Below are 23,715 nucleotides of genomic sequence, written 5' to 3'. Positions count from 1 at the left end.
GTACTGTTTGGTGTATTTGCCAATTAGTGCTAGTATAAAGATAAAGCATTGCATTTTTAAATGTCGAATGGGAAAGGACTTTTAAAGATACTGCTGACATGAATTAACAAGCATACATAGTTTTATTTCTAAGCAATACCTCCACTCATTGTCTAGCTGTAACATTAATCTGCAGAAACACAACACAATCACTTCACCTTCAAACATGAACCTATTCTTCCAATCTAGCCCTCATGTTTATTGTAAAGAAAATCTGAAGCGATTGTAGCAACAATCTCTTACTTTGCCTGAGCAACATCACTGTGCCAACATTTTCAGGTTGACGACCTCGCGCATTCACGCATCAACACCAGCGACTTCACCTCATCGTGGATTTTTTTTTTTTTTTTTGGTAGGCAATCACGTGATACCGTACGCGCGTTCTATTGGCTGACGGCATCCAGAAGTGCGCTACGTTCCGTGAGTCTCGGACTTTCGTGAGACACAAAATGTTTCAAACGTAAATAATATCTTATTATTTATGTTTAAATTACCATAAATAATAAGATGAGTAGTTCGCCGCTATATCGCGGAATTCGTTAATGGAACACATTAACCGAGAGAAACGAGGGCGCCCTGTACTTGAATTTTATGTATGCAGGGCACTGTGGTATTCAGAGGTTATAATATGTGCAAATTCATTCCATCATTTCCAGTGCTGTGACATTATCATGACAGACAGATACCAGCGCTGATGCACTCACTGACAGCAGTACTGACTGTACAGTGGTGTGACTCTACGGTGCTAAGATGACAGAATTGATCAAACACACTTTCAAAATGTAAGATGAAATGCTACACATGAAGTTGAGTTTTGCTTCCTCGGTTTGTAAAAATGTTCTTGATCGTCACCAGTGCTGGTAGCCTGGCTTTCTGTGCCTACGGGAAATTATTTTTTGCTACGGCGGATGCATCATTTACAGCCGATTTTCAAGAACAAACTTATCGAAACAAAATGAAATAACATGAAAATAATGTCAGACTAAAGAATGACGTTTCATTGTAATTGTGTGGCTTGGTTCGTACGAGGAGAAAACGTGTGTCAATGACCAAACGGCTTCCTCTTTTGAAGAACGCGCATGTGTGTGTGTGTGTGTGTGTGTGTGTGTGTGTGTGTGTGTGTGTGTGTGTGTGTGTGTGTGTGTGTGTGTGTGTGTGTGTGTGTGTGTGTGTGTGTGTGTGTGTGTGTGTGTGTGTAAAGGGGGGGTGGTGTCCATGTCTGGTATATTTCATGCAAATCACCATGACAGACAAAATTCTTAAAGCTCCGTGTCTATCTCTGCAGCATTACAGAAGAAAACATCTCCTGCACTGATACAGTATTATTATTTTTTTTAATATTCTTTGTTTACCTAAGAACAGTATTTAGTGTTTATTCAAATTGATTTTCACTTCTCAGGCAGATGAAGTGATAAACAGGTGATTTTTCTACTGGCTGAGACACTAATCCTCTCCTTGTCCTTGCCGATCTTCCTTTCACACACTCCCAATCTTTTACCCACCACCTCACCTTCCTCTCTCCCCCCTCTCCTCCACCTGAAAAACTTCTCATTCTTTCTCACTTCTACACCCCCTCCATCGCTTTCCTACTCCCTCCATCATTTCTGTCAAATTCCAGCCCTGAAAGACGACCGTTTCCAAATGGTTCTCTTCACGCCGCGGTTGGTGCGCATCACTTTGACCAATGTCAGCGTTTGGGATGAGGGCGGTTACTTCTGCCAGCTCTACACCGATGCCACGCACCACCAGGTGGCCACGCTGTCGGTGCTGGTGCCCCCAGAGACGCCCACGGTGGAGGTGAAGCAGGAGGCGGTGGAAGGAGGCGAGGTGGAGCTCACCTGTGTGTCGGCGCGCAGCAAGCCAGCTGCCACCCTGCGCTGGATTCGTAATGGCCGGGAGATACCAGGTACCTGGACGTGACGAATACAGTCTGTGGACTGATGTTCAGATGACTATCAGAGATAAAGGAGGGAACTAATGAGGAATGGTGGCTGGAGACATAGAAAGTGTCGTTGTTATTAAACACTTAGTACCGAAATTACAAGGATGAATTGATGGGTGATTGATACTCCAACAAGGAATGGTTGAGTCATTGGAGCATGATGGATGGATGGATGGATTGATGGACGGAGAAAAAGAAGTTTTTGTCAGCAGGTCTGTCACACTGAACAAGCTAGTTTCAAATGATTAGACACTGTTGATGAAATGTAAATTATATGTATTTTTATTCATACTAGTTATTATATTTTTTGTATAGATGGATGGATGGATGGATGGATGGATGAGGGTATGTGATGAGGGGACGGCCAGCATCAGAAAGATTTGAGTGCTTTTCAATCTAACATGTCCATTATTATTTTTCTTTCCCTGTCAAGAATCTCTCTCTCTCTTGCACATGATTTCACAAGTAGTTACATGGAGGCACAGATGATGCCTACACCCCAGTTTCTCTGCTTTATTTCACTCTACCTGTTTTTACAAACTCTCACAAGACACATTTTTTAATTTACAATCCTATAAATCGTCTCCCCCTCTGGTGAATCTGGGAGTCATCCATCAGTTTTTACCATTCTTTTACAATGTCTCCCTTGGTTTCTCTCAGTTTTAGGGACACTTCTCTCAGTGATACATTTCAGACCTATGTTTTCCCTTTCTTTCAGTTACTTATTCCACAAGTAATAATTTACTCCACAGTTAATTCAGTGTTTTTCATTTGTTAAAGTCCTTAATTTCTCAATACATTGATCAGGTGGCTTACCACGAACCAAAAACGTCTTTGAGAAGAGGTTATGTCATATATATATATGCAATATATATATGTCATATATATATATGCAATTTCCTCCGGGATTAATAAAGTATCTATCTATCTATCTATCTATCTATCTATCTATTGCAAAGGACCTCGGCTATTATTTCCTTTCTGTTCATCCAAATGAAGACAGCATTCAGCCAAGTTTATGCATTCAAATAAGTCACGGATAACAGATGAAATAATGTGATAATATGGTGTCATCACTTTTTCTTGGATGCATATTGAGCGATGCTTTGCCCTTTCAAACTTCATGTCAGTCTTTGTCTCTTTTACTCTATTATTATCTGACTCTTAGCATAACTTTCATGGAGTGTCTAGTGTTTGCTCTGTCAGGACGCGCTGGTCATCATCTCTACCCTTCCTGTCCTTCACGTCTTCATTTTATCTTATCTCCATTTCTTATTTCTTTAGATTTTACTGGTTAAAAAGACATAAAACTCCTTCTGGCAAATGGATTTCAAAAGGCCCTCTTTAGTTCTCACCTCTCCTCCTCTGCTCTCAACTTTTCTTATGCCTTTTTCTTGCCCTTTCGTCTTTTCCTCTCCCTTCCTCCTGTTTCCTATTCTGTCCTTCTTCCTTTTGCCTCGCTGTCTCTTCCCAATGCCTCCTTCTGCCCTATCCTGTCTTTTCTTCCTTTCACTTTCACGCTGATTTAAATGAACTGTGTCACTAAAGGTTAGAGGCAAATCCCAACAGATATGGCAAAGCACTCTTTAATTAATGCATTAGCTTCCTGCAGCTCCCTTATTCCTATTCATCTCCTCCATTCTCTCTCACACTTTGATTGGTCGTACTAACAATAATGGAAAACTTGGCCCGGTATATATATTTTGTTGTATATGTGATTGTATCACCCCACTGGTTGTCCTCCATCCTTCTGTCTCCTTTCTTTTTCTCGTGTCTTTCTTCCATCCATTTTCCTCCCCATCTTCAATCTGTCGTATCATTCACTTTTATGCCTGGACTTGCCTTGCCGCACCTCTCCTACCACCCCCACCCTCTCACTCACCCCCCCATTCCTCTGTCATGTACATTTTGCTACCCTTTCCTTCTCTCCTTTGCTTTCCTATTCCCACTCTGCCCTCTGTGTCAGTTAATAATATCAGTTTGATTATTCATATACTCTCTTTTATCCTTTACTTTCTCTCATCACTCTCCCTTACTCAAAATACTCACTGTGTGCACAGGATCTGCTCACAATTGCCATAAAATACATGTTGCTTTCTGTTTTCTCTGTCTCATTCTGCCTTACACCATCATGTCAGCCTCCCCTCCACAGGTGCATACAGTCAAAGCCCTCTCATCACCCCCCAGCTTACTTTGACTACTCCTATCCTCCTGTGTCTTCTCCTTATCTTTTCCTCCCTGCTTCTTGCCTGTCTCTTTCGCTTCTTCCTCCATACATGTGCTGTCTCAACAGGTAAGGAGGAACAGCGGGCATGCTCTGCTTGTTAACTTGTTTCTCGGCATTCCCACCTGTCTGTTTTTCTTTCATCATTTCAACCCCTGCTTCTCTCTCCAGGGGTGGTGTCCCAGCAGGACAACGGGAAGACGTTCAGCGGGTCCAGCACCATCCGCATCCCAGTAGAAAGGAAAGACAACGGTGCCGCTCTGAGCTGTGAGGCTTTACACCCGGCACTGGGCGGACAGAAGAGGATTCGACACTACCGCCTGGATGTGTACTGTAAGTCTGTCCTTCAGGAAATGGGTTAAAAAAAAATTTTGATTCTCTGAGAAAAAAAATGAAGAAACATCACCAAATATTTTAAAAACAGTGTTCTGCCAATCCGAGCTCACAGAAATGGACTGATCCAGTTCCTGTTCCAGGATTGAAGTAGCTCTCCTCGCCTTTTTGGTGAAATTAATGCTCTCTGAAATCTCTGTATATCATCTTCTTTTCAAGCAGGCAAAAGAAAATAGAAATACTGCAAGAGATTTTAATTTATAATTGGCTTAAATATAATAATCACTCAAGGCAACAAGCTGAGATAGAAGCATGTTTTTATCATCAGCTTAATTCTCAGTATTTTTTCAGAAATCCGTAGATGGTTTAGTGGGATTAATTTTAAAAAATGCCAGACAGCCCTATATGCCTTTTTGGAATATTCCCTCCCCCTTCCACATAGTGAAGCTTTTGAAACTTTAGAGGGGAAAATCTAGTAATCCATATCCACTTGAGGGGGGAAATCATTCTCTTGTATTCTTGCTGAAAGGTAGGATGGCAAATTTTAAAAGTAAACAACACAACTTCCCAAGGTCTGTAATAATTTATAACTGCCCTTGAAAAAGACGTGTGTGCAGATGCAGTGCGGATCACAGTTTCATAATATCTTGCTGAATTCACCAGAAATCACCAGAAAGACAGAATTTTAAGTCAACTGAACCAGAATATTTTTAAACTGACATCTTGGTGGAATAGTTGAATCAAAGCTGATGGTTTGACCAAATAAAGTTATATCATATTTTTGCACTGGCATAACTTTATTTTGAATATTTCTACTTGAGAAAGGAAAATTATGCATTGTTTGTTATTACATAATAGTGTAGTATATGATATATAAAACTATGTGAACATTTTGGTTGCTAGTAATGAGGTACGGTGTATCTTTAGTTTTTTCTTTTTAAAAAAGCACAAATTAGTCATTCTATTTGTTTGTTTCTCAAATAATGATCAAGTCTGGAAGTTTTGAAGGTATTTCATGGGTGTAAAATGCATATTTTTCATTGTCCAATACTTCTGTCATTAACTTTAGGTGCAGTTACTTTGCCACTTGTATTCTAATGTATGATGACAGGTCAAAGTGATTAATATCCAATAATTTTGTCGATCTTTGTGCTGATGACTGGTAATAATGACCAGCTGTCAGTGAGGATTTGACTCCCCATCGCTCCGTTATTGGAGTAAGTACAGAGCAAGCAGCTGCCGAAGTGGCGGGCTGCTTATGATAACAGGTGCCTCAACCGTAGGATTGTCTGCTGGTTGCCTAGGAAACAGATGTTAAAGACCCCTTCTTCCTTCCACTTTCTTGTTTTTTCCTTTGTCCTCTTTATTTCATTTTATTTTTTGTTTGTTCCCAGGCCGACTCTCTTTCATTCATGATTTTCTCCCTCGATTGTTGCTCAGTTTTGATGATTTTGTTTTCCATTGTGCCTTTCTTGTTTGCTCTCTGACATGAATCCTCATTTATCCACCCCGGTTTCATCTACCTCTTCTGTCTCCCTGCAGTTGCACCCACGGTGAGAATTGTTCCCCCTGCTGGCATTTTGAGAGAGGGTGACTCGCTCAGCCTCACCTGCTCCGTCGTTGGAAACCCTCTGTAAGTCTATGTGGAAGCAGTCTGTCAGGTTCTTTTTTCTTTTTTTGGGGGGAGTTGTCGGTGCAGTGTTTCATGTTTTCTTGCCCTCTGCTTAATGAATTCCTTGACAATAATCAAAGTTTTTAAAAGATTTGTCTCAACAAAGAAAAACTGTGACGAGTCTCAGCAAAATCGGCTTGATTATACGGAGAGAAAAAAATTGATTGACAACTACGTGTAGGAAGTCATCAAAGTTCAACTACAACTCCTTAGAAAGAAAACTTTTAACTGTTGGTTTGCCACAGGTAGCTGGTAGCTGCAGGTAACGCCTACAAGCCTACAGGCTCTGCATTCATTCTGATGATACACTTCTTTGGTTTGTCGTATTGAGTCAGTTTGATTTCAGCACACTGAAAATTACTGCAAAGGTCAGAGCTAAAGGTCATGATGTTGTTATTATAGTAGTGTGGGAATTAAACTGATGAGCTTGTTATCTATTTGTAGTATTTCCATGGGTTTTCTTAGAGTAATAAAGAAAATGTAAAACAAAATAATTTTTAAAAAAAATATTGCAGCACTCCGGCCAGTTTTCAACCATATTTAGTTTATAGTTGAGACACACAGACAAGCACAACGGATCATTCAACAAGTAGGCAGGTTTTAAGTTTGATTTATGGGCTTTAGAAATTAATCACATTGACGATCTGTGCCACAGATAGCTTTACTATATCTACTGTTGCAAGATGGATAGCAGTAATTGCTATCTGCCTTCACAAAAACAAATATCCTCCTTCATAATCTTTCCAATGAAAACGTCCCTGAACAAAATGTTTCTTCTCCAACGAAGCTTTTCACCGGCTGCAGCAAAAAAAAAACAAAAAAAACAAACCATGGCCATCTATCAATCGGGTGAATTGGGACCCACTAAAAGAGGAGCACATGTACTTTATCAATCGTCAATACTTGAAAAAAATCAAATTAAAAAAACTATGTGAAGTGTCTTGGATAGGTACCATCAAGAGATCTTAGTGCTGTAAAAGCAGGTTGACTTCTTTCTGGGTAACTACTATCCTATGTATAATTTATTAATTTCAAATAGATACAAAGTATCATTTCCAATGAGATCAATACATTCTTTAGGATTACTGGAAGATCTCCTCCTTGTCCCCTGGAACCATCCATAATGTTAGCAATGTAATACTGCCTTCAACACTTTGATGAAGTATTCCAAACTCCAACTGAATGCAACTATAAGCTGTTCCTCTAGTGAAGCAGGCGTCCTCTGGCTAAGGCTACTGTTAGGGAACCAAATGCATCTCCCCAAAAACTGAAATTTGATCCCTGGTGTTAATTCTAACAGGTAAAATCAGCCTATTTTTGCAGTTAAGAAGTAATAGATGTAAATTATGCTTCTAAGAACACAAAAGTCTGCTAGAAATTTAATGTAAATTCAGACATGTCATACTCTTGTGATTACATGTTGTGAGTGCACCTTCTAAACCCAATCAGATCAAATCTAATTAATCGACACATTTTAGCTTACCAACAAAGCCGGTTTCTAGTGTTCACATCACTCCTGCACTCACCAGATGGGTATTGGATCCTAAGCTCTTAAAACCCTCCCCTAGCTGGTTCGTCTGTCTTCGGGTATCAAGTCCACTAAAGCTCCCTGCTAAAGTGTGTGTGTGTGTGTGTGTGTGTGTGTGTGTGTGTGTGTGTGTGTGTGTGTGTGTGTGTGTGTGTGTGTGTGTGTGTGTGTGTGTGTGTGTGTGTGTGTGTGTGTGTGTGTGTGTGTGTGTGATCACTTAAGTAGAATCCCATAGAGAGGACTGGTTGAGAAGCATGTTGGCTGTAGCCCTGCTAAAGCTTTATAACGGCTGATCGAGGATGGTCTGTGTGTGTGTGTGTGTGTGTGTGTGTGTGTGTGTGTGTGTGTGTGTGTGTGTGTGTGTGTGTGTGTGTGTGTGTGTGTGTGTGTGTGTGTGAGTGTGTGTGTGTGTGTGTGTGTGTGTTAATGTCATTCAGAGATGGGACAGAGGCCCAATCCGGTGTCTGACCCTCATGTCACGGAGGCCTGTTCTAGCACACACACACACACACACACACACACACACACACACACACACACACACACACACAGTCCTCTGGTTACCCTTACGTTTCCCTGTTGAGCATTAACGACCATTTATACGCCCCCTCCTTCTGGTGGAGGGTTTCACTCGTTGGTTGTTGCGAGGCAGAGAGACGGCGTTGACTTCTTGTCATTTTACTGAACTTCTTGCTACTGTTTGAAGGAATTACTGTGTGGGAGCGCAACTAAGAACATGTCTGTTCCAGAGAGGAACAGCAGGAGATTATATTAAGTGTGTGTAGGATAAGTGTAGAGTGTGTGTGTGTGTGACTAAGCAAGAAAGAGGTTTAATTAGACGTCCTGAGGGATTAGCACCCAGATGAGTCATGATCGTAATCTGGCCAGGGTGGCATGAGCCATGATACTCTGCCAAAAGCACACACACACACACACACACAGACACACACACACACACACACATACACACACACACACACACACACACACACACACACGCACACACAAATTTTATTTTCACCAAGATGTCTCAGTAATCCTCACACCTCCTGTCCTCTCTGCCTGCCCATCTTTCACGACCAATTCATTTTTCCAACCCGTTACTGCCTTTCATCTCCCACCAGCATCTCTCCCCCACATATAGAAACACTTTTTTCTATCACTGTCTTCCCTGCTCCTTTTTTTTTTTTTTTTTTCCAGCGCGCACATCTGACACCCTATTTCTCTCATCTGGCCTCTATTCCATCCTGCCAACCTTTTCACACCACCGTCAACCCCTGACCATCCATCGTTTCATTATTTGTCAGGATGCAACCCTCAGCCGCCATTGGCTCATTTCACCCATTCCCTTTTATATTTTCTTCTCATGTCATCTTCACCCCGTGGGTTTCTTTTACCCCTTATTCTTCACCTCCCTTTTTTTTTACAGCTTCCCTCTTGTCTCTTTTAACTTTCTCATTTTTAATACGCTTTAGCACTTCACTTTTAATTTACCAAATGTGTTGACAAAAGGCTGTCTATTAGAAGTATTAATTAGAGATGTAGTTGCTGTCTAGCTTCAATGATGGGTAAGTCCATAATTATTCATGAGTTGTTAACATGCCGGAGTCATAAAGATTCACATCATTTTTACTACTTGGCCTAGGAGGTGATTTGAAGGTGATTTAAACAACTCCATATCCTCCATATTCCATCCACCTGATGATCCATCTCTTCACAACACACGAAAATAATGTGGATGCAAGAACTGCTATTTTGGAGAGTCTGCATGGCAGTGAGTTGGTGGTAGAGCTGTGGCATGAGGGTCACATCTCAATCCAACATGAGCCATGACATTTGAAAGCATTTGTGAAGATTCATTCTCATTTTTGATTGACGTTATTAGATGAAATGTGTTTTTTTAAGTCCCCTGTTCCAGATCCTAATCTACTTTCTCACCAACATCTATTCACCTGTAGGATATGCTCGGGTCCATCCATGGTGAAAGTCTCATGTAAATTTGTCCATTAAATTTTGTGTAATCCTGCCCAAAAAACCCCCAAACAAACAGAAAAACAGACCAAACCAATCACATAACCTTTTTGGCAGAGGTGACCAGTAGGGGGCAGAATTCATGACTGGTGATAAAGTCAGCCAGGAGATGGCAATCAAGAGTGTCTTGGAGCTGTTATGTCATCCATCTTCAGTCAATGGTCCTGCATATAACAGGGGTACAAGTAGAGCATTAGACCATAGCTCAACAGGTAGAAGCCTAATGGTATTTACTGACCAGTAGCAACTGATGCTAATTAATGAATGAATTTGTTGAATTGCTATGTGATTGTATGACTTACTTAGATAAAAAAAATTGAAATAATTATAAATGACAATTTAGAATCTTGCTGTTTTAAAAGAAACCATACAGGTTGACCCTTAAGCTGTCGAGGGATTTGCTGTGGTGTTAAATTTGCAAACTTTTTAAGCACAACATCACTTTTCACACTTTCCACCATGATAGGATCCCCAAAAACCTAAATATAAATATTTTTCTCCCTGGTATGAATGAAAATAAATCTGGGAATCCTCGTATTTGGAATGCTTGAATGAACAAATGTTTGTCATCATTCTTTCGTAATGTTGCAGCCAATAAAAAAAACATTTGCGAGCAAATCAATAAATTAATGTCACTTCAGAGGTATCAAACTATATGTCTCCCTCTTGTCTCCTTTCCCTCAGGCCCAGGAACATCCAGTGGTCCAAGATTAATGACACTTTACCTGACAGGGCAGAAATCTCTGGCCCCACCTTTCAGATTTCTCGTCTCAGCCAATCACACAACGGGACATACTTGTGCCAGGCCCAAAACAACTACGGACGTGCTGCCGATCACTACACCCTATTGGTGTATGGTGAGTAATCCAGTTTAAAACTTTTTATTCTATTCTTTAAGTCTCTATAAAGTTTGTAGCATTGATTACTTTCATCCATTAATTTCATTTCCAGTCTGTAGCCTGTGCAATTTTGATCCATTCTGAATGCTTTTATTCTTTGTTGATATTTTTTGTCACATTTATCGTGATTTTTTTTTTTTTTGACAGCTTTTTAAAAATTAATTGATCTTTTTATTTTCACAGTTTATTTGGAGTTTGGCTACTCTTGAAGCAGACAATAGCCCCATTACTTTTTAATGCTTGTCTCATCTGTCTATCTGCTTTATTTGTTTTCCTGATTCGATGGTGGGAAACCTCCGCTGAACCTCGATTGATTCAAGGGAAATATCGATTTCACAAGAAGACGTAGGCTCCCTCACTCAGATACGAGTCACCAACATAATTATTCAAGCTATATCTTGTAAAGAACCAATTTATCGCATCCCCTCTGACCCAAATTGTTTCCTTAAGGGATTTGGAGTAGCATGCATCTCCAAGTGCAATAAATAGATTTTTCGAGATGCTGTGACAACTTAATGAATTTCACAACACAAGCTTGTAGGCACACAGAGACAACAGAAATTAACGCAGAAATGCAGAGAATTCCAGCAATGCTGCAAATCTGAATTTTACGAGGTAACATTTACCAAAAAACAGAACAGACAAACATCTGTTTGCATTTAAAATTCAGGCAAATCGACTTAGCTTGTTGCCGGAGCAGATGTATCAGAGCAGCGAAGGAAAACGTGGATGAGGGCCCTTTTGTTGACGTGTTTTGACAGGTTTTCTGCACCTACATCGCCGGTGGTTGCTAAATTCTTAATGATGAATGACCCAGATAAACTGGATCAGAGGGGATGACGTCGGTGCCATGCAACTGCACATGAAGATTGTTTCTGTGTTGTTGGGGGGTTTTTTTAGACAATGTGACAAATTATCTAACAATCCTGTCTGTGTTTGCGGCCCATTTGAAAACATTGGTTTGATTGCGTGTCGACAAGATTACAATTTTGTGAGATTTTAATGAGATGGCAAGCAAAGCTAAATTGCAAAGTTAGCTCATTATTGGAAACCTGCGGTCTGACGGTACAACCGTCTCTCAGCAGGTATGCCCTCTTAAACCACACACACACACATTCCTTGTTCACCTCCTGTTGTCGCGCCCTTTAACATGTGATGCCGACATCAGAAGCAGAGGGATGGAGGGCATGGAGACGCGCTGTCTTATGTAACAATTTTTCAGCTGCTTTAGTAAGCGCCCCCTCCATCCATCCATCACACCTTATTTCTTTCTCATGCTCACAATTAACAATCAGAAACTCTGGTACGAGCTTGTCTGGAATCAAACAGCACACATAATGGCAGCTTTCCACAAACATCAAGGGTAGCAACAGGGGCAACATGAAAGGTGACATGCCCACCAACTTCCTATCTGTCTCTCTCTTTGAATGTATAAGTCTCTCACTCTCTGTGTCAAGCTTTGATGATGTGCATCGCCACCTCTGTAGAAAAAATGTTTTCTCCTTCCTCCTCAGTATTCTCCCTCAACATTTTTTTTTTTTGCTCTCTTCTCCATGTGTTTATATTTAGCTGTTCCTGTCCTATAATTCATCTTTCATCTTCTTTATCTCATGCTTTCTCTTTCCTGGTCGTTAGTTTTAAAAAAAGCTATCTGTATCAAATCCTCTCTTATTGTATAAAAATGGTACATTTTAAAGTGAGGACTCCTGCCTCATGGAAAATCCATAAAAGAAATCCACATAGCCGACATAATCTGCGCTTCAGTCGGTCCGCTCTGCACGGTGGATTTCCAGCAATCAGCTTCATAAATCCTCGCGCCGTAGCCCCACATCAGTGGTGGTTTTGGCTTGTATCAAAAAATATGTGCTCACCAGCCGGGCAGGTTGTTTCGAACCTTATCTCAATAAGCTCAGGGTTGTTCATTGGGCCATTGTGGTAATCTTAGACAAGCTAAATTCGCTTAATTTTTTTTTTATGTCACTACTTGTAATCTTGCCAATATCCCGTTAATTATTTCTTAATAAATGTCAAACAGACTCACTGCATTTATTCAATAATATTTCTGGTGATGTATGTCTTTTTAAGTGCTACAGATATTGAGTCCGTCTGTCTCAGTGGTGAACACATGGAGACAGAAATTTTCTCTTTTTGTTTCGTCCACTTCTCCTTCTTTTTGACTTTCGATACCCTCCATTGACTCTCTTGTTTCTTTCTTCCAAATTCTTTCCTTTCATCTTCTCCTCCTGCTGTTCTCACCTCTTTTGCGCCACCTGTCCACTTCCTCCCTTCACTCCTCCCACACAGCTTCCACCGTTCTTCACCTTGCACCATATTGCCCCTCGTTCTTGGTTCAGCTGAAGTTCAGCCTCTTCACTCAAATAAGGCCTGAGAATATGGCACAGCTAGAAGTGAGTATAATTGAGTGATGATGGGAAGGGAGGGAGGACGGACGAGAGGGTCAGTCGAAGTACGAACAGGGAGAGAAGGAGGTAGATGGAGGTCAGACGAAGGTTAACATTCAGTCCCACAGCTTGTCAGATAAACGGAATGTCATTATACCCGACTCTCATCCTTCCCAGAGGGAATTTCAGGTTGCAGAACGGGATGAACAGGAGCAAGAAGGGACTTCTGGAGGATGTAATATTTTAAAGGTTGAGTCAGCAGGAAGGAAAACGCTTTATTGTAGGTGCAGAACAACCACCAGTGCTCTCTCTCTCTTTCTCCCGCTCTTCCTTTCGTGTCAACCTTCCCTCCGTGACACTTATCCGCCATCTGTACACCGGATACAAACTCGGGCAAAAAAGCGGCTGTCAGTTTGTCTCAGGTGCTGCCACATTCTGGAGGGAGATGAGCTTAATGCTGGTGAAGGAGAACAGAGAGCGAGCGGAAGCCCTCCAGAGGCCCGTGGTTGCAGCAGAGACATGATTCATCAAGGCTGAGGTTTATTAGACTGGTCGCACTCGTGTGGAGCTATTCTGTGTGTGTCTTTTGATATGTGGGATAGGGAGTAGCACAACCAACTTTGTGTAATTTCTTTTTCTTTTCTTTTTTTATTAAAAAAGCTTAATTTTTTTTAAAAAATGTTCATGTGTGTGTGTGTGCAAGGTGTATGCTTGTTTCAGAGAAGAGAACTCCACAGATCATGTCGTGAAAGCCCAGAGGGCTCCCTTACGTAATTGAAGTGAGCTGCAGCACTCGGATGAATCGCGAAGCCAATAAAACCCATTAGAACCGAATTGCTTTGAGAAGAGCGAGATGGAGAGACAAAGATGTGAAGAGGGTGATGCTCAGATGGGAAGAGAAGAATAGTTTGCATATATGTAAGGCACATGTGAGTGCAAGTGTGGCAGGGAAGCAAGATAAGAAGAATTGATAGACTACTGGTTTTACAGAAAGATTAAAGGAAAGCAAGAGAAAGTGGCAGAAAGATGAAAAGACAGGTGCATTGTGGGGGATATAAGGTGACCAGGGATTTGTCTGCGTCTTCCTTCCTGTTGTAATGAGCCGTCAGGATAATTGGCATGAAAATCACAGAACTATATAAGTGGGACTTTTGAAAATTGTAGAATGAGAAGAGAAAGTTTAAAATATTTGGGTGCAATGGAAGAAAAAGATGGAGATTAGACAGTAAATTTAGTTTGGGAAGAAATGATGTCGCGTTCTCATGCAATGTGTATTGTGTGTAGAATGAATCCGTACCCAATCAGTGCTCACCTAGCAGTGGACCTCTGACCAATAACCTACGTAGGGTGCATTGACTGACAGCTGGAGCCACTGCTTCTCCGGGCAAAGCCCCTTTTAATCAGGATGACTTTGTATGAGAGAATAACAGCGCTCATAAATAATGGCAGCACTGTATCTTTATGCACACTTAAAGTGAGAAGAAGAGAAAACGTCTGTATTGCGAGTGCCACCACATCCATCGTTGATTCGTGGCCACATAGTGTTAATGAATAACAACATGATGTGGGGGCGAAAAAAAGGATGACAGCCGTGTGGCATTCTCTTTAATTAAGCTGAAGAGAGGCGGTGAGGGAACGTAGTCACTGAAGAATAAAACCAGAGATGCAGCTGAATTATGGGAAGGAGAAAAGGAGGGAGGCGTTCTGCAAATAAGGGAAGAGTTTGGCCGAAGCTGAACGAGGAATAAGGAGTGAAAGATTCCTGTCAGGAAATGAAGAGGAAGTGTCTTTTATGATCATCAAGAGAAAATTCATCAGCATCTGGTGAATTCATTCATTCATCCTCATGTTCAAGCGACAAACACACGTGTGTATTCATACAGCAGCAACAGATGCACACACTTCGATAAGAGTAGGTGGATCTCTCTCTCTCTCTGTATCTCTCTCTGTTTTGCTTGACTTCACGAAAAAAAAAAAAAGCTCATCTCTTTGTCTTTCCCGTGAAAGCGTGAGTTATATTTTGTTGCAGGGAGGAGACCGTTCTGGATCTGAGCATTATAAAAAACAAAAGTATAAAAAATCAGAAGGTGGAGGCATTGTGCTGACATAAAAAAAAAGGGGGGAATAGAGATTGATGATCTTTGAGTCGGTGGGAGAATGGGAGAGGAATACTCACCTATAAATTACTCCTGAGACGAAAGGGCAGAGTGTGTGTAATAGTGTGTTTGTACATTGACAGTGTCATGCTTTGCGGTTTCGCGGACTGCTTGATGAAGTGGCATGTTATTCAGTCTTATAGCACTGCTGCACATATGTAAACACACATTCATGCTCGCTGCTCCATCTCCTTCTCTTGTTCTTGTCAGCTTTATTTATTTATTTATTTATTTGTCTTTAACGGCATTATGAACATGTCCCTCTCTGACTCCATACCTTCCATTGTGTCTCAGCCATTGATCCAGAGAATGCATCAAGATCCAAGCTATTGTTTGGCAGTGAATGAGACGGTCCCTGCATGGCACGGTTCCATAGGGACTGCATCCGTCACACACAATGTCCCATCACCCTTTCTATTGTGCCATAGAAAATGTGTCAGTGATAGAGAATGTGTTGCTGTATATTCCAGTTGCCTCACAGATGAATGTCAATCTGCCAGATGTAATTCTCCTCGGCCGCTGCTTTTAAAGCATGTCTCTCCCATTGCAAATGTCTTCTTCAAACTGGCTCCAGGCCTGCCAAGGAATATCATCATTTGTCCTTGTCCTAATATCTTGTCACGGCTCGAGATCGATTCCATTTCTCACACATGGGCCATTTGGGAAAATAATTAGTAACATTTGTCTCTGCTTTCGAAGTGGCATCGACCTCGGCTGATGAGAAGTGTGTTTGAAAATTAGTCTTTTCTGCTCTTCTTGTATTTTACATCCATTCCTCTTTCTTGTAACTAATCATACCATCCAGTGGCAGCCTGGCAAGAAGCTCTGTTAGGACCTGTAGAGACTCTGCTAGAAAACCCTGCAATGCCTTGTTTGAAATATGCATGTTGTAGATAATTGTATTTGTGTATATGTGTGTGTTATCCCATGTTGTGTTTGTCTGTAGATAATATGTCACTCACTACCACGGCCCTTCCCACTCCTACCACCCAACCAATCACCTTCCATCCTGCCACCCCAACCCTCCTAACGCCCACCTTTGCTCCAGACTCAGAAGGTAACACACACACACACTTATCGTATCTGCTCGGCCACCCTCCATCTCTTTCCTTGTCCTTCCCTGCTCTCCTTTGGTGTTTTTCCCTCCCGTTCTCGTTTGATGACTGTCGGCTGGCCCACACACACACACACACACACACACACACACACACACACACACACACACACACACACACACACACACACACACACACACAAACACACACTCTTTGTCTGCTGCAATCTTTCTTCGCCCTGTATCTACACAAGTCTACAGACGCTTCGCTCTGCACCATGTGCTACCACCCCCTTTCTTCCCCTTTCTTATCAGTGGTTGTTTGATGCTCCTCCTTGCAAACACTTTGCCCAGTCAGCAGTTTTTTGTGCGTGTGCATGTGCGTGTGCGTGCGTGCGTGTGTGTGTGTGTGTGTGCATGTCTGGGGTAGGTCTGCTTAGTGGGTACTGTTGATGAATCTGCGTTAAAGGGTTTAAGGAACTGGCAACACATCCATCCTTTAGCTCACTGATTCTGGCCTCTGTTGGGATGTGCAGCTGCCAAACAGGCAGATTTATCTGCACGTACACACACACACACACACACACACACACACACACACACACACACACACACACACACACACACACACACACACACACACACACACACACACACACACATTTGTACAGAGAGATGGAGAGTGGGAGAAGAAAGAAAGATCGTGGATCCAGGTGGTTGTCTAATCATATTCTCCCAGATGAATGTTGCACAGCAGGAGAAAGAAAGGCTGCTTGGCAGTGGCGTGTGTTTGTGTGTAAAGATACACACTCACTTAGCACTGTAGCTACACACTTAGCTCCAGAATCTGTTTATCTCACATGGACTCTCACACAAAGACATACACAAACACATACTCAGTCTTCCTATCCTCTCTCTCTCTACACTTTTGACTACTTTTTTCTCTTGTCTGCTGCTTTAAAGGAAAGATCAGTTGAAGGGAGCGGGAGCTTCCCTCTTCATCGTCTGTTTCCACCAGCTGGTCCTGTGCAACAATGTCATAAATGCTATAAGAAAAGCTGGTGCCTGACCACTTTGGTGAATTTAGCTAATAAATATGTCATCTGATGAGTCTCCTGGTGCAACGATGCACTTTTTTTTAGTATTTTGGTCTTTTCCTGTACTAAGCTTTGGGCTGCGGTGGTTTCCAACAACGCAAGGTTAGGAAGGAGTACTGCACTGGAGTTTTATCCTCTGGGAAATGTTTCTTGCTTGATCTTATGGCAGACAAATCACGCTTTTTTTTTTTTTTTTTTTGCATGTAGATGCAAAAGTATAAAAAATTTAAAAAAAATAAAACACGACACACACTGTCAGAGCCCTCAACGAGACACCTGTTAAACAAGAACATGCAAAAGAATAAAGCATCCTTCCTCAGACATCAATCCCTCCTCCTCTTGATTCTCCTCTTTCTCTTCTGATCAGTTTGAGTTAACTTTATATTAATGATTCATGTTTTAATTCTTTCTGCATTCAAGAGCTGCATCAATAACTTTGCGCCCTTGTCTCCTGTTGGCCTTACTTCCTCCTACGCTGCACTCCCTCAGCTCCATTAAATAAAGCTTTTGTTGCCGTCAGCGACTCAGATGACACCTCAGTATTTAAGTACAGACTCCAAGGGCTGTTTCTTTCTGGTATAAATTACATTAATTCACATTTTATCAACCGCTTCTCCTTCTTCCTCCACATCATTGCACCTTGAGCTGTCATTAGTGATGCAACTGTGCTACAACTCTTTCCAGGTCACTCAAATAATTTATGATTATTCTGCAAAATATCAAGCAATATTTTTTAAAAATGTTAATCAGAGTTCACATGTGATGTCTTCAAAATCTTTTGATTAGTCTGACCCACAAATATAAATAATTCGTCTGACTAATATAATGAGGAAAAACGGCAACATGCAACAAGCTGGATCATACAAAGATGTGTTTTTTTTAAATATCTTTCATTATTCATCTGTTTTTCCTTCATTCATCTTTCATACTTGACAGCAGCGTAAAGTTGATGCTTACACAATTCCACCATCGGTTAACAATGCAATTTTCAACTTTCAAAGTGAGAATTTGGTTTCGTTCATCTTCACTCATGCTTTGGTGAAACAATTTCATAATCCAGGATTCTCAAGTTATAAACACACTCAAAGTTTCCCTTGCTCGGAATATTCTGTGGTCTCGACAGGTGCTTCGCTGGAGAAGGTGTTTAGAAGCTACCATCTTTATTCACTCTCTTCATATTCCACCTTTTTCTCAATCATTCTGGGGTTCTGTGCAGTGAAGGGTGATGAAAGGTGATAATGGAACTTTCACGGACAATATTGACTTCTCTTTTCTTCTGTCTCCCTCTCCTTGACGATAGCATTTTAATGCACTCTCTTTCCATCACTATCCTCTGTTTTACCCTACATCTCTCTTACTATTATCTCTCCTTTTTTCCTTTCTCTTCCGAAGTTATTTCATGCCCAGAGTTCTTCTCTTTACCTCACACTTTCTCTTTTATTCTTTCAGACCCTGGTGCAGTGGTAGAGACTCACAGTGCGGTACCATATGCAGTGATAGGTGGTGTTCTGGCTCTGCTGGTTTTCACCGTCATCTGTGTCCTCATTGTCACCATCTGGTGCTCTGTCCGACAGAAAGGTAACACACTCATAAACACAGATGCACAGAATAACACAAAATTCCACCACAAGCAAGAGAAAGCATACTGGTAATCGGAGGATTTTGTCACATTTCCCACTGGCGCATTTTCTCATTTCTCAACTGTAGGCATAACATCCTGTAGAGAAATATCAATGCTGGCCAGATAAGGATCAGATTCTTTGAAAATAATCCTTTAAACTGAGGTGTAAACCTGTCTGTAGAAAGCCAACAGGATAGGATGCTCCTTTCGAGCCGTGCCCTGTCCATGATCTAAGACCTTGTCCAGCATAGCGAAAGAAATAGAGTGGAGTTGGAAATGTAGGTGTGGCCCACATGTTTTATCACCATTTCTTAGTCAATCAAGGTTCATCTATTAAAAGCGGCCTCCCTGAGTTCCCTATCTTTTTAAGTGCCTCGATTTTGGCAGCCTTCAACTGTGCACAGCAGTTGCCAAAAGAAGATCTAGGAATTAGCAGGCAGCAAATGCTCCCCTTGGCTAAGCTAACTGTCAGTCAACTCTCGGTATGGCTTGACCGCCAGTCAGCACTGAGACGGGATCATTACAACCAAACTACGTTGAGACAAGACCAAGTCTTTGTCTTCAGCCGTGACTGTCAGTATGCCAGTCAACCTCTGTGGTAAGTAGAAAGGGAGTGTCACTCACCCCTGGAGTGAGGGGACAGTCAAGCAGGGAGATGACACGAACAATTTGCTCCCTGTAACCTACAACGCGCCATTATCATTAATCATACACACATTTAGCTGGTAAAAATGTGCATAATGGGTTTCCTGAGTGACGCAAAGGTGCCGTTGTTCTCTTTCATCTAACCTCCCCTCCTCCCTCTTCTGCCACTCTTTCCTCCTTCCCTATTCCCCTTCCTTTTCTCTATTATCTCCTCCAACCCTGACCCGCCCGCTGCATCTTGTGTTTGCACATCCATCCCCTGCGTTTAATTTCTGATGGTAGGCTCGTACCGTACCAGAGAGCCTATTCTTGCTTGGTACTGACATAACAATCAGTAAACTAATGAATTAATCAGTCACAGGTATGATGCTCAGTAATATTAGGGCACAGTGATTTTGTAATGCTGCATGGCGCCTCAATGATCATGACGCTTTGCCACCTAACCTTCCCCTTCCAATCTCCCTCTTCCTCTTTCTCTCTCTCTCTCTCTCTCTCTCTCTCTCTCTCTCTCTCTCTCTCTCTCCCTCTGTCTGACTCTTCACTCAGGGTCCTACCATACCCATGAGGCCAGTGGGTTGGATGAACATGGTGAAGTGCAGGAGGCCTTCCTCAATGGGAACGACGCCAGCCAGGGCAAAAAGGAGTACCTACTGTAGCCCTATTCCTTTCCCATTCCCTTCTCTGATGACCTCATTCCTAAATCCCCAACCCCACCTCACCCTTCCCTCCCCTTATACAGTATACACACACATGCACACACACAGACACACAAACAAACACACACCTTATATACAATGTGCCATAATGGGCAGCCTTCTGAAAACGACTGTAAACAGACATTTCACACGACCAGACCATCTTGCTTCATTTCACACCATGTCATACACACAAATACGCAGAGGCAGACGAAGAGAGAGGGAGCCTATAGAGACCCACCAGCCATTAACGACTGTGCCATATACTTATACGTTGAAGAAACTGGGGAAAAGTGGAAGAAGCTAAGGGAGGGGCGGGGGGGCAGGTGTGGGCACGGTGAATGTAGACAATAACAAAATGATGCCATAATTATTTTGATCGAGGAGGAAGTGGGGAGCACAAAGGAAAACAGGCACTCTGCCCATGCGACCGGCATAGTGGGAGAAGAATTAGAGGCAGATGATTGCTATAATTCTATGCCTGAAGAAAATTGCCTATCTCACAAAGCTCAGTGTTTGAGTGGCAGTGCTAGCAGTGTGTGAGGAGGACCAGGAGAGTATGTGAGGTGGAAGGAAGCTGACCGGGACATACTAACCACTAGGTGCAAATACTGTCGATTTAAAAATTTTAGTATTGCCACAGCGTCTCGCTACCGAGTGGAACTCGTGTATGATTTTTTTACATCATTGAGGTGTCCATGTCCCGAGTTCGGGGAAATATCCAGACATCCCTAACAAGCTGAATGCCCTGCAAATATTTTCTTTTTTTCTCTCTTACTACAACAGCATAGCAAAGAAGGTTCCCTTTCTTTTCATTTATGATCAAGCTCCTCCTTCTTCTGTGTTTACCTGCCACCATCCTCTCTCCTCTCCCTTATATCTCTTTCTCTCCCCCTCTGTCTCTCCTCTTTTGTTGGCTCCTCGTAATGAAAGGATTAGCGCCGGGCTCCGTTCCGAACAAAGAAGAAATGAATACGGCTTGCTAAGGCATTAAAGAAAAGCTTAATTATTTTAGAATGTTATTAAGAGGATGAAAAGGTTAAAAAGTCTTATTAGGGGGAAAAAAGGCAAAGGGAACGATAGAAGAAGTGAATGACAAAGTGTAATGGATGGATTGCTCTGAAGGCTACCACACATATGCAGCTACATGCACACATTCATACGTACAGTAAACACGACCGAACAAATATACATATCTCCAAACTTCATGTTTGTATAAAAATGAACAGCAACATAAATTAAAGGAAACTTTTAAGAAATAAGAAAACACTTTACTATTGAAACGCATTATGAAGCAACTATACTAACACAGAATATTAGCCTATAGAGGTGCAAAGCCGAACAAAGTACTGTCCAGTGATCTTTAAAAAAAATTGAGAAAAGTATAAAAAAAAATATCATGTCTTTATGAGAAACCAGAGGTCTTATGGATTTTTTTAATTATTATTATTTGAACAATTATGATGTTAATGTTATTATTATTGCCGTTGTTATTATTATAATTGTAAATGTTAAAGAAATGTACGCTTCCCATGGTTTGTTTTTAGTTCTACTGTAAAAAAAAAAAAAAAAAAAAGTCTTTTTCAACTCTTACCTTTTCTCCCTTTCTCAGTCTTTCTCTCTTTGTCTCCTGTGCCAAGTTGTCTCTTCTCCTGTCTTTCACTCTTGTTTATTTTAGAGTCCATGTGTCATTGTTGATATATAGCTAACTATTTCTTTATAGGGGAAAGAAACAAAGCACGACAAAATAAAAAGAATCCAAAAACAGCCTTTTGGGGTCAGAATGTTTTTTATGAATGTGTTTACTGTATAATTAGCAGGTGCTGTTTGTGAAATGCAGTGGAAAAGAAAGCAAGACGGAGCATATGATTAGAACAATGGGGAGTGGTGGAGTTATTGGTGGGTAGATAAAGATGAAGGCGATGGAGCTTCTTGCTTATAACCGGCAGCTCATTCAAAGTAAATAGAATAAACAATAGAGATGGTTTTGTGGTGCTGCTAATGAATCATACGAATAGATAGTGGGGAAGAAAGGGTGACAGGAAGGGGTGAGTCAGATGCACGTCGAAAAATATGACTCTACCATTAACTTCTGTGCAATCAATACCCGATTCTGTCGAGAAGCACTCAACATGTCCATCTATGCGCGGGGCTAGATTTGAAAGCTGCCGGAGGTCTCCGGGTGATAGATCGATGTGTTTCTCTTCCATCGATGGCAAGGCTCCATGGTCGCCTGTCATAAAGACAGATTGTCAAACAGCAATCAAAGTAATGGACTTGCCAAGTGCTACCAGCTTGAGTTGACACCCTGGCCGACAAACAAAACACACACAAAAGTGTGTGGACAGCATGTATATGTTCAGTTTATGATGGAGCCAAAGTAGTCCAGGTAACTCCTGCTCTCAATAGTGGTCAATGAGTCATAAATCTGAGGATATTGTCCCTTTAAATATCTGAAAAACAGATGTGTGTGTACCTCAAGCAAATTTTTTATCTGTTATTTTTCTGGAATGCAGAGCACAAAGCCTAGCTGTGTTTTTCTGGTTGTTTGACCCCGTTATGTCTGCTTCTCCACACAGGAAAATAGAACTTAAAAAAGTAAATTGTTTTTTAGAATTTCCACACACAATTTCTATTACAAACACAGTGTATTCAAAAGAATTACTGTTAGGTAATTGCTGATGCTGTTTCTGCTCTTTGTGCCACTCCCATGGGAAACCAGCCATTATCTGATCATAACGCTGAAGCTGCTGGATCTGATGACAATCAGATGACCACTGTGATCATAGAGAGTGATTATCAAATCGATAGACATAAGCAAAAATGAGACTGAGACAAGCCAGACAATAGTCAATTGTATTCCTCCCTGAGTTTATGACATGCAGTGAATGTAGCGTACTCTGGCCAGTAATGACAGCAGGATATTGATGAATTATTCAGTGCTGCTCCCCGATGTTTCACCGATTAACGTCCTGTAACATCAGAGAACCCCCCATTTATGACCCATTTATAGCAGCCATATTTCATTTCTAGGAGTTACAGTAGATATTACAGCCCATCCAAACACAAGTATCATTTCTGGAGGCTTCACGGTGTATTAGACACACTTATTTCCATATGTAAAGCGAACTGTAATGACCCAGAGATGGGGAACATAGCTTACGTTCACTGGTCTTTCAATGGGGTCCTAGTGAAGCAAGAAGTATATATAGTGGCAGCGCAGCGTGCGGCATTGATTGAGGTGCCCGAGTGTGTTGAGACCTACCATAATCAGGAAGCACAGAGGCAGACAGAACAATTGAATGGGGAAGCTGGGGAAATCTTTTTTTCCCCTTGACCAGATTTCTCTATGAATAATGTGTTCCAGTCAGGGATTT

At 41.5% G+C, this 23,715-nt stretch overlaps 1 protein-coding gene across 5 annotated transcripts in view; it reads left to right on the top strand.

Annotated features, from left to right (window-relative positions):
• The window catches only part of cadm4 (cell adhesion molecule 4), a 142,080-nt gene extending 119,975 nt beyond the window's left edge, over nt 1–22,105 (top strand). For 2 of the 5 annotated variants that reach the window (XM_068324230.1, XM_068324229.1), the window contains exons 3-9: nt 1,658–1,945; nt 4,377–4,538; nt 6,081–6,171; nt 10,454–10,626; nt 16,173–16,283; nt 18,827–18,955; nt 20,190–22,105. In XM_068324230.1, the coding sequence (XP_068180331.1) occupies nt 1,658–1,945; nt 4,377–4,538; nt 6,081–6,171; nt 10,454–10,626; nt 16,173–16,283; nt 18,827–18,955; nt 20,190–20,299 (1,064 nt within the window). In that variant the 3' untranslated portion in view covers nt 20,300–22,105. Of the gene's footprint in view, nt 1–1,657; nt 1,946–4,376; nt 4,539–6,080; nt 6,172–10,453; nt 10,627–16,172; nt 16,284–18,826; nt 18,956–19,925; nt 20,005–20,189 lie in introns of all 5 variants that reach the window. The other 3 variants (XM_068324231.1, XM_068324233.1, XM_068324232.1) reach the window with 3 other exon arrangements.
• Nucleotides 22,106–23,715: the final 1,610 nt, after the last annotated feature.

The sequence above is a fragment of the Antennarius striatus genome, chromosome 9 (genome assembly GCF_040054535.1).
Source record: "Antennarius striatus isolate MH-2024 chromosome 9, ASM4005453v1, whole genome shotgun sequence".
Taxonomy (NCBI): Eukaryota; Metazoa; Chordata; class Actinopteri; order Lophiiformes; family Antennariidae; genus Antennarius; species Antennarius striatus.
This window is presented reverse-complemented; position numbering and strand designations above follow the sequence as displayed.